A 12,248-nucleotide genomic window follows, 5' to 3' on the forward strand; every position below is an offset into this window, starting at 1 on the left:
CATTTCACACACATCAGACTTGAAATCTGCGGAACGAGCGTGGCTTCCGCGAAATCAGTACACAGATTACTTTCAACAGTGTGAATCGGGACGGAAGTCGTCGTAAAGCATCTGCGGGCTGTAGTTGGAGCTGTGTAGACCACATCGGCGGTGTCCTGGGTGCAGATTTCGACTCAAAATGACGGAATACAAACTTGTGGTTGTCGGAGGTAAGTTGGTGATCAATTCCATTCTCGGTCGCCGGGTTTTCGGGTTGTTAAATTTTCATTTGGCGTCTTTCGCTTGCTTCATTTCAACGTGAAAGGTACGGACCGTGTTATTGAAAACCGCAGATGCCCATAAAATTGACAAGTGTTTCCTGTGCTGTACACTCGCAGTGACGGCGTATTCATGCAACATTCACTTTATACAATGCGTTAAGTAATGTATACTGACTAGGTGTGGTCACATTTACTCGAGCACATGCATTCATTGCGAGTTTTATTTTTTGAGACGTGGATTAGATTATTAAATACGCAATTGTTGTCAAAAATAACGGGGGTTCACCTAAGGGGGCATTGAAACTGAAAAGAATGATCGCTCGTAGTCCAATAATGGTAGCACTTCCGCTCCGGACAAAATAGTGTCATGTTGTACGCAATAGGTATGATTGCATTTTTAGCTCCAAGATTTTAACATATTTGCAAAGTTTGTTATTACTAACATCAGCTATTATGGTCTGCTGATGGTATTTTAATTTGGTCTACTTAAAACACAACAGGTATAATTAAATATTGATAACATTACAAAGCTGGTTTTTCCCACCCACTACTTTGAATGAAGTAATATAAACATTGGTCACATGAATTTATCTATCGCCACAACAAATATGACAAGTGTGAAACTAAATTCACAGTGTACGAAGGAGTCAACAAACCCATGCAAGTTTGTTCATAATTATTTTTAAACCAAACATTTCATTTCGAATCAGTCTCATCCAATTCAAAATGAGATGACTGAGTTGGCTAAGCGGTTATCTCCTTCTATTCTGTGAAGCGATTGTGCATCATTCAGACAGTCTATGATCAACACTTTCCCACCTCGCTATGATATCCAGAAATGCCCACTACAGGAGCTAACTCGTACCATGGAACTATAAACCCCAGGAAGAACAACCACTTCGTTTCCTTTGAACTATGATAGTTGCCGCGATGTCGAATGTTTATTTTGACTGTTTATTTTGTCGCATTAAAAAATAAGCCGATTTACGCAAATGAACGTTTATCTTCGACTATCGGTCATTTTCGGAGTCAATCGGACGACTCCGGGAGATCACGTGACCGAGTTGTGCCGGTTATAGCATAAAAAAACAATGGCGCCAAGACAAAAACACTGATAAATGATCGACATTCAACGGGAAAAAAAAACACATTGCCACTTCTGGCGATCGAAGGGAAACACGGAATTAGTCGGGATATCGCAACAACAAACAGCTCACCAAACCCCATGTTTCGCAAACTTTCGCAACCTTATTTTTTCGAGGGTTGAAAAAAAACAAGAAGTAATCTAAAAACGACATTAAAAATTATGAAAACTCGCTAAAACTCCGACCCGTTGCATGATTTCCGGTACACTGAAGGTCACCCTGCAGACCGACTTGTTTGCGCATGCGTAGTGAACGAAATATTTTACTGCGCAGATATGAAATTTTTTTTTCAAGTTTTCCGTTTCCATCAAAGCGGTTGATACGGGCGTATCGGCGGCAACTAACATGGAGTATGACTAATGTCGTGGAAACAAAAGCGAAAGCACTGTAAGATAAACTAAGACAAAGGTTTTTTTAATCCTCTTAGTTTCGTTGTTCTTCCTGGGGTTTATAGTTCCATGCTCGTACAATGTGTAATTGCCATTTAAGGTAGAGATGCAGTTTATTTGGCTTGCTTTTTAATTGAGTAATTAGACAATGAAGATTGTATTATATATCCAACATGTCATATATTTTCTGAAAGCTTATTATACAAACTTTGTAAAACTTGTCTTTATTTTAAATATCCAGAATGCGTTTTTGATTTTGGGTCAAAAATATGCTTTTTTGGACAAAAGTGGTTTAAAAAAAATTAGCTTAAAAACTTCAAGTCAGTTTGTGGGTAAAATTACATCACTGGATACCTTGGTATACTACTAATTCAAATGCGTCCACTCATCTCTCTAACGACTTTCAAAATCGCACAGCATGACCTCAAAGTTCACTCTTTTCTATTTTTGCATAATTTATATATCCATGTTAATTGCGGACTTGTTATTTTTGTTCCACTCGCCGTAATAAACTGTCCGGACGCATTTTGAAGGGGGAACACCTTGTCAATAATGTGTGAAAATTTCGAAGCAAATGGCCAAAGCGTCTATCAGCTATTTTAATTTAAAACCCAAGAATTCACCAAAAATAGAAGACGAGAAAAAGGCTAATTTGCATATTTGCGCGTTAAACCGGGAATTACTGCTTTGTCATACTTTGTGATACTTTCTAGACTATTGAAATTGAAAGTTAACGTATAGACATAGACATTTTATGTAAAATCGTTGGACCAGAACAACTGCTCTTGAATTTATAAATCAGAAACACGTCATTCAGACCAGTGTTTTGATGGGGTCGGTAAAAACACGTGGCAATGCCCAGTAAATATGACGTAATCTCATGAATTATTAAACAGGGGGGCGGTCCTAGGAAGGTGACCTTTTATCACGATCAAAACATCATGGCTTCTCCGGTGTATTTTCAATAAGAAATCTACGAGTATTTCAGAGCCTATGGTTTACCGTGAAGAGTACAAAGTGGGATATTAAATTATTTATCCTTGATGATTTTTATGTAGTATTGAGAACCAACTCCAGGAAGCGAACGCACAATAATGAATAATCGCGTAATCCTAGAATCGAAACACGAGGCACAGAAGTTTTGTTCATCGTTTCCAATCCCATTTACCCAGTGCAACATATTTGTTAAAAGAAATATTTGAATTCTGTTCGTTTGTTAAGGAGGCATTTTTTTATTTTTTCCGATTTTGGCAACGCCTTATTCAGGGATTTTCTAAGACAGTCGCAGACAATCAGCGCACGGATGTACGTACAAAACATGCTGTTGTACTACCGGCGACGGTCGCCTGCAAGAAGAGAGCTCCAGCTCCTAACGTAAAAGTTTTAAAGTTTCGACCGGTTTTAAATAATTAGTGTTGGAAATCTGACATGTTTTAAGAGTGCAAAATTAAGGTGCATTTTCGAGCGGTCGAATTTTTCTGAATAGAAATCGGCAAATGAAAAAAATAGGAGTGCGAAATAGTGTGCTTCGTTAGTTTAAAAAAATGAAATGTCCGTCAAATTGACGTAAACTTACCCATTTTTCATGGAAAAAGCAAAGGTCGTGGCCGAGTTGCAGGCTAAAAAACTCAAAAATCAAAACAAAATCATCAATCAGTAAGTATTATGACAAGGAAAAAAAACACCAGACGCGGAGAAGCGGTCAGCGCGTCAAAAGAGTTGTTACCGTAATGTATCAAGTTACCTCTCTCTGTGATTTATTTTTCATTGAAATTATTTGGTTGAATGATCGAAGTACAGGTACCCATTGGACAAAAGATACACAAAAGTTTGTATCTCCCCGACCCAGTGCAATGTATCCGGTTTGAATCAAAGCTCACGTGTCCCTTATTTGAGGGACCAGATTCTGCCGTCAATTCGGGATGAGATTTAGAAAAACAATAAAATGGGACTTTTAAGGTGTATTTTGGCGTCATTTTCGGACATTTCAATCATTCCTGATGCCTAAAATAGAGTCTAAGTTTTACCGTAGTCATTGACGCCTATTCAAGAGTATGATGTTTATTGTGACTAGCGTGAATGGGTAAGCTTCGTTTCGACAATGAGCAGTTATCACTATAAACAATGTTAAATTATTCTTCACAGGCTCAGTTTATTTTTTGAGAACAATTATTTAAAAATAAAATCTCTCAGTCATTCAGAAACTCAGATTCATGCCTTCAGGGAAAGCCATGTTTGGACGCTCACATCGATTTTGTTTTTCGTTCGGTGGGCTGATGCCTTCAGTGTAGCTTTTGCCTCTTCCGACATAGAAATCATCTGAATTTTCTTTCTACCTCTCTTTCTTTTCACACCACGCATAAAGTATTGATAAAAATTAGGAAAAAACGCTGAGGAAATATGTTTGGTTTGCTGGCGAGCGAGAACTGATTTGAGAATAATTGCACATGCGCGTGAATTGAATGAATTATGACCCGTACAATTTCGATTTGCATATTGTCAATCAAAGGTCTTGTTATTTGGTTACTCATGCAAATTAGGCAATTGGACATAAACATTGCCACGTGTGAGTGTTTTTTTATTTTTAACCAGAAAATAAACAGCATTTTTAACGGTGTTCCAATAAGAATTCATTGGTCAAATTTTCACAGAATGTTCTTTAGAGAAAAATCTATATAAAAAACGAAAAAAAATATTTTTGATTGAAATTCACAAATAAACTGCATCTCTACCTTAAGCTTACAAATATCATTTAGATTTGTGAACAATACATAACATACATGGCTTTGTTGACTTCAGTGTATTATGTTTGCGTAAGGATAACTAATATTTGTAAAGTATAAATAAAGGCAGAAAACATCGGTATTGGATTTATAAGGACATTGTTAAACAATTAATCTGATGAAAGCAATGAATCAACAAATAATTACATACAAGTTATATCTATAGTTTAAATGTTGCCAAGACAACGGAAATGTTAATTTAATCATCTGTGGATGTTACTCAACTTTCGAAAAAAATTGAAAAAAAAAACAAAACTTTTTAGTAATAGTTGTTGGTTGGATAATTGTAAATGTCAGCATAAAGAACCCCTTTCAGAAGGCTAAGCATCCTGTAGCACTTCCTGTTTAAAATGAGGCTAGTATGTATAGAAACTCACTGATTCAATAGACAGTGCACATCAGCTACTAGTATTCAGTAAGTACTCCTCAAAAGTTAAGAAAAAATATAAATTTTGATTTTATTTTATTTTATTTATGATAGTGCTAAGATGCTTTGATACATGCTGTTTTAGTACAGTATTCTGAGTAAGCTGCATTTTACAGATTTTTGCTTTCTACTATACTTTGGTATGACTGACAATTTGTGACAGTTGATTCCCCAGAGGCTGTGGGTCACTGGAAAAAAATTGTGGGTGAGTCACCTGCCTCTGTGAGAGATATTGATAGGTTTATTACAGTTAATTAATGGATACTTAGCATCCAAATTAAAAACTGCAACACAGTAATTAATAATCATCACAATAATTATTGTATTCATACTTTAATACATGATTACTGTAAGGGGAACTACTTGTAAGTGAATTGGATGCAGGCATGTTGCATGTCTCGTCACTAGCACCATCAAGTGTACGCATCATTGCATTATGACTTACTAGTATTTTGACCACATATAACTGTCATTTACATGCATGTAAATGTATGCACTTCTATGAGATCAAATATGGTGCTAACATCTGCATTTTCAGATGGGGGTAGTTAGGACCGTGGAGGTAAAAAAGATTTTTTTTCCTTACATAGTTGGATATAATTATTGTTTCCCTTGACAGGCTTCTACAGTTGTATCATCTGTGGCTAGTTGAATGCAGATATATTGCATATAAGCATGTATTACTTGATACATGTAAAGATAATGTTCATACTGCGCCCTGTTATTGCACAAACTGCAGCTAAATGAATGTCATTTTAAAAACTTATATGTACCCGGTAACCTCATGTGTGCATAGATCAGCCAATTACAGCACAGAATCTGGATGTGTTGTTTTTTGAGTGTGTTGCGTTTGCACCTGGCGTACTGGCGCTGATATTATAAACAGAAGATAAAAACCACCAATTTATGTTGTGATTTTGATGTGACGTGTATGAAACCCTACTACGAATACGTTTATGAAACATGTACCTGTGAGTTGTAGGAAGCTATTGCGTAATAAAGGCCTTTGCGAAGCACTGTGGGCAGAAATATGGATGTGTTTAATTTCCTGGTACTGACTGACTTTTTATGACTGAGATCATGTATTACTAGTAGTTAATCAGAATTGAAGTTGAAAGGGTTTGACAGGTGCCATGGACAGAAGTATGGAGGTGTGGTTATTAAAATTCAAGGTTCTAACTAGCTGTCTACTTGATCACCAAGTAAACAGACAGACAGCTTGCTTATAGATAACAAGGCCCTTGAATCTGAATAGGTTTTCAAAATAATCTTGACATGTGCGGACAAAATCATCATAAATAGAATCAGTATTACCGGGTATGATATTCAGAGCCAAAATTTGCCAAAAAAATGCAAGCTTTTAATCTACAGTGAAATATACAGGTTTTCTTATAGCTTGCATATTGACTGTACACTGATCAGTGACACACTAGGCTTGTTACTGTGAATTATTTTATTTTTTTCACTTGAAATTTATTTTCGCTGAAAAAATGGATCAGTGACAATAAAATCCAGCCAAAATGCCTTTTTTTCTTATATTTTACATTCAACTCATCAAAAATCAGCAAAAATGAATTCATACAAAATAACAAAAATGTCTTTCCAGCAAAAATTAAATCCAACTATTAAAAGTAAAGTGTTTTGCAGTATATACTAGTCACAATGGAGATTTAATAGTAGTCTTTATTTTTGATAATTTTGCACTGGGATAGCTTACTGATAATAGAATCCTAAGAAAAAAAATTAAATTGGTGCTGGTTTTACTGTTTGCGACCAAAATATGATTGCTAGATGGTTGCTAGAGTTCAGAACACCCAGCGTGTGGGCCTTGTACTTTTACATGACCCTGGGTTTTATGTCACTGATGGGAAAGGGAAATTATTTATTTTCATTCTAATCACTTCGTTTGGTGGCATAAAGTTAGCAATGTCTAGGCACCTATGGGAATGTAATGATTAATTAATGAATTCGCAATTAGTTTATTTATGTTTACCATAAATTAATACACTGGTATGGTTCATTCCAACATTGTTTCACTCTGACAAGGACATGCAGATGTAATACATTTCACAATTCAGAGTATGTAATGTACATAGAATTGCTTACTTACTTGCTTGCTGGCAGATGCCTGGCTGTGTTCATCTTTTTTTGTGCTCGATCACTACCCTGGGAAGTTCAACTAAGGGCAAGGTTGATGTGTAGAGATATGTCCATGTGAATTTGATGTGTGTGCACATTCATTGTAGTTTAATATGCCAAGCAGTTAACATGCTGTGTTTAATTACATCTCATGCAGTGTTCAGTGCTTAGTATGCAGTCGTTTCTCAGGATCATGGCTCCCCTTCCTCCCTGAATAGGTTAGAGACTTAATCTTGTACTTTTTCTCTGCCTATCCTATTTTACATACCATGTAGTGTCAGGTGACTTTACATGCACGTAATGTGTGTCAAATAAGAAAGGAGACTCGCACATACTGAGTAAAGGCTGAAAATCTAAATTGATTATTTTCATATTGTTCTATTACTACTAGCGCATGCGTTTTTGTAAATAAATGACAGTGGTATTTCTATGGTCATAATTAATATTTTATTAATCCAGTTTTCTGTGAATGCATTAATTATTCACTCAACAAAACTAAATTAAAATTCATGTGAACATGTAAATAACATTAGAATAGTAATACCTGATAAATATGCTCAAAATAGCGAAATTATTATTATTATTATTATTATTTGCACTTCTAATAGCAAACAACGGTACATTGAATTAAAAAAATGAAATGTTAGGTATCATTGAAAGAAATTAATGCTACATTCTCATTGATTCATGTGATTTGTAGTATTCCTCTCACTGATCCCTGTAAGCTTCAAAGGGCTTTGGATTTTGTACAGTTCATAAAAATGTTATCCAACCAAATCAGAAATCGTATTTAGAAGATACAGAGGTAATACTGTAAAATTGGCGGATATTATAAACTCTGTCAACAGCACGATTAATGTGTAAAATCATCTGATGTAAATCGGGCATCGCCTGTTCAATCGAAAGTATGTCAGTAATATAATAACATGCTTCCCGTTCTTATAGGTGCTTTGTGTTTAGTATTTAGTATTGTGTTGAACATGACTCCACCAAAGGTACATTTAGGTGAATATCACAGATGGTTCAATTTGTATGCATTGTAACCGTTAGCGTCTGTTGTTATTATCGATACATGTATTGATTATGATGCAGAATTGAAATAAACATTTAATTTAATCTTTTGTTTGCAAATTTCACTAATTTTACACATTCAAGAATATTTTGATACATAAAATGAAATGTATAATTCAGTATTTGTCCGCCCTCTGCAAAAAAAAATTGTTCTATATTTAGATACTATTGACACAATAAACCCATTCCCTTCATTTTTATAAATATATATAATTTTCACGATACAAAATAACATAAGATTTCTGTCGGACAATGGAATAACAATGGGATATTTTCAAAAGATGTTTTTATCCTCTGCACTTGTTGATTGGCTGGTTGGTTTCACCTGTCACTGAAATTAGAAATAAATCTTTCTTAAAATTAAAGGGAAAGGGTTTGTTGTTTCGATTGTATAATATTACCGTTAATGGTAATGTCTTGGCACCTGTCCATGTATTCTAATGTGTACATATAATGTATCTACAGATCTAGGTCTTGAAATGAAGGTATTTCCCGAAGCAGGGTTTCAATTCATTTTATGAAATCAATCATTCTTTGATCTTTAATTTTCCATCATATATAATGTAGCGGGTGGATTACGCTGCCTCGCTTCATTTATGATTCATATCCATTACGTTTGTATGCATGCCCAGGTATGTAAAAGTCTGTGTCATCAGCTTTGCCGATTTAGAGTCGCATCCGCAAATTTAAAAACAGATTGCAATCATAGTAGTGTCAATTGTTTGTATTCATTTGTGAAATGATTTCCCCCAAGTAATTTTATTTAAACAGTATTTGCTCTATTACCGGTAGTAATGCATTTCACTTTAATACGTAAATTACAGACATGTTCCTGTTGTCAAAATCAGTATCATTGTAATGATTCTGTGTAAAATAGTAGATATTTCTAAAGTCTGTGGTGCAATAAATGAGAATGCACTTTTAATAAAGCTTTGAATTTGTTTGTTTTTTTGCCTTCATAACAGGTGCATGTTATAACTTGACTGTCCTATAAACGATGTAAAAAACAAAACAAAAAAGCATTGAAGCCGACAATCATCTGTGATGAACAATTGCTATGAATGCAGTTTAGATATGCACGCAATGCATGGTTAGAGATCTCACATTTTGTGAGAATCTTCGAATATTGCAGCACTGCCAACGGTCGGGTTTTTTTTCTTGGCGTAATTAAAAAAAAAAATGTAATCTGGCAGATGCTGGTAGGGTTATTCGGTGAACAAGATTTTTTTTTGTCTGACCTTATTAATCTAATATTTTCTGGAACATTGATACACGTAATGTCAAATAGTGAATAATTTAAAAACATTATTATATTTCATGTAGAGTCGTTCATAAATAATAAAGATAGACTCATGGGTATCAGTGTTTTTCAAGAATTTGTTCATACGTTATGCAGAATTTTATTTTTTTCTTGGCGTTCACACCTATTCATGGTAAACCTTTTGCATTTGCTTTCCTACCGTACTCATCCGACTTAATAGCATCCATTCGCTCTTTTAGGGAGATTTTTGTTTTTGGTGTCATGTTCTATTTAATGGCACCTCTTCCAAGACCCTTAAATTAAACTGTCAAGACATCAAATCTGGTCTTTGGACATCTTTTTACTTTTTGGCTGATTACATTGTCCATTGTGGCTAATGTGAATAGGGCGTGAACAGGTAAATACAATTCAATATGACTTATTGACGACAATGGCAGGTGTTATTTCACACTCACTTCACCTTTCAAAAAAGGCGAATCTCTATTGCGATTTTTCCGTCAAAATCAGTTCATGTTTGCTTGTGTATCAACTCAATTTTAAACATGGAAATTGATGTCAAGACCAGCCCTTTGAGTCAGAGTTAAACTAAACCAGGGTCGAGACCAGGTTAATCTGCGATTTTTTCAACAGTGCATTAAAATAAACTCAGAGTTGAGGTTTGAATTTTGCTACATCACATAAAATGCTCCATTGTTAGTTGTATCTGCGTCAAAAGTAAACAAAAGCACGTGAAATTAAAGCACTGCTATCAAAATAAGACAATTGAGTAAAGAATAAAACACAAAGATATACCAGGGTATAGTTGCATAACTTGTGTTTTACACACGTATATAGACATGCAGGAAGGATACATGCAATTGACATGATATTCTGTTCTTTGTTGCCGTATACATATACATGTAGCGGTTGCTATGTGTAGGTGAATTTAATCTGAAATTACGGTATAGTTGACTGACAAATCTGAAGTTGTATCAAAATCCAGCATGAACATACATAAAATACATAAAGCATATCTTGTGAGTGACGGATTTATTAAACAAGTGTAGTGATTTTAGTTTGTTCCAAGCCTTTAGAGTTGCGGTTCATTTTCTCATCAGGACTCTCTTCACGGAAATGCTAACGCAATCCCTGATCTTGTGTATCCATTTCACAGCGTCTAGAGGCTAAAAATTTATGGCTTGCAGAGATCATATCAATAACATGGATAAACACTAAAAAAAGGATAAGTTTAAATTATTGACGACAATGACACTCACTTTAAAAATAATAAGTTTTTATGAAAAGGCCAATCCAGCAGCTAAAAGCCAGCCCAGACTGTATACTGTATATGTACTGTCATACATGTACTTATGGTATGATTCAGTTGTTTCTCTATAGCATAAATAATGCACTCAATATTCTTCTGGTCCTGAACAATTACATTCAAGCATTTGTTGTTTTTATTGATCAATGCTTTTTTTTTTTGATGACCTGTCGTTTTACAATCTTTGCATTTCAAACTTATGAGTCAGGGCTGTATGTATACTATTAAAGAGACAGAGGTGATTGAACTACTGCTTTTTATGCAGGACTTGATTGGTTAATACAGTTTATAACTTATTAACACTGTCTTATGAATGGGAGGTTTTATTAAATTGATAAAGTACATTTAATACTAGTATGATGTACATTTACTATTTGTTCTATTAGTAGCACATGTGCTTGTGCAATTGACAGAGGTGGGTCTATGGTCGAAATAAGTTTTATTTCAATGATGCCGCATAGAATGAATTGAAGGTGTATGTATGCGTCTACATATTATATTTAATAGAACAAACACATTAATCATCTTGTGTACGAAATCAGTATATCTATGTATAATACCTAACATACTGAATAAATTTAAAATTAAAATGAGGTCATCAAAAGGATCATCACCACCCTGATGAACAATTTTCTAACCTAAGTTTAACAATGTTTTCTCTAAAAGGTGGCTAGAATAGTCTGCTATTCATATTCAGCTACCTACATGTACCACAATCTGATATTTAACAATACAAAAAAATTGACCATCTTCTTTTTGCAGTTGAATCTTCCAACTGAATATTTTAGAAGACTTGTTGAGATACTAGTACATTCACTAACTGACTATGAATACATCAGTCATGTAATACATATGTATGAATCTTCTTTGCTCTTCAAGCAGTGTTGCTTACCTGTACAAATGTTATATGTAACACTTACATGAAATAAGCAATGCAATATAATACAGTATAAGGTGTGGACACATGAAAATATATACAGTGACCCCCTCGTTAAGTTGCAGTTGTCTAGATCCAATCATAAAATGCTACTTATCAAGGGTCCTATCTTATCGAGGATAACTGCGATGATTTTTTATTGGGCTTCATTATCCAAACAGTATCAGTCAAGAAATGCGTGAAGTCACGAGTTAACAATTTGAGCCATGCCACTGATACCTTTTATATCCCAGTGATTGACTGAGCAGAGAATGTTAAATAGCGATAACATTGATACGATATTAAAAACATTGGCACCGATTGTCTCACACCAACCCTTTAATTATAATTATATACATCATGCTACATATCATTAGCTATTTTCTGTCATAACTACTGATAACTAAGACAAGGAAATTGTTCTGGAGCCATCTAATCACTTGGAAATTAAAATATGCATGTTCGTACAGTGTGAGGTGAGGAAACATGAAATATACATGTCCACACAGTATCAGGTGAGGAAACATGAAATATACATGTCCATACAGTGTGAG

The 12,248-nt window shown here is 34.7% G+C and overlaps 1 protein-coding gene across 1 annotated transcript in view; it reads left to right on the forward strand.

The window, feature by feature from the left end:
- The first annotated feature begins 3 nt into the window (after window positions 1–3).
- The window catches only part of LOC100376021 (GTPase KRas-like), a 28,233-nt gene continuing 15,988 nt past the window's right edge, over window positions 4–12,248 (forward strand). Inside the window, exon 1 of the mRNA XM_085501305.1 lies at window positions 4–209. Coding sequence (XP_085357431.1) covers window positions 179–209 — 31 coding nt within the window. The 5' untranslated portion in view covers window positions 4–178. The remainder of the gene's footprint in view (window positions 210–12,248) is intronic.

Source organism: Saccoglossus kowalevskii, chromosome 7 (assembly GCF_978046115.1).
Source record: "Saccoglossus kowalevskii chromosome 7, keSacKowa6.1, whole genome shotgun sequence".
Lineage (NCBI taxonomy): Eukaryota > Metazoa > Hemichordata > Enteropneusta > Harrimaniidae > Saccoglossus > Saccoglossus kowalevskii.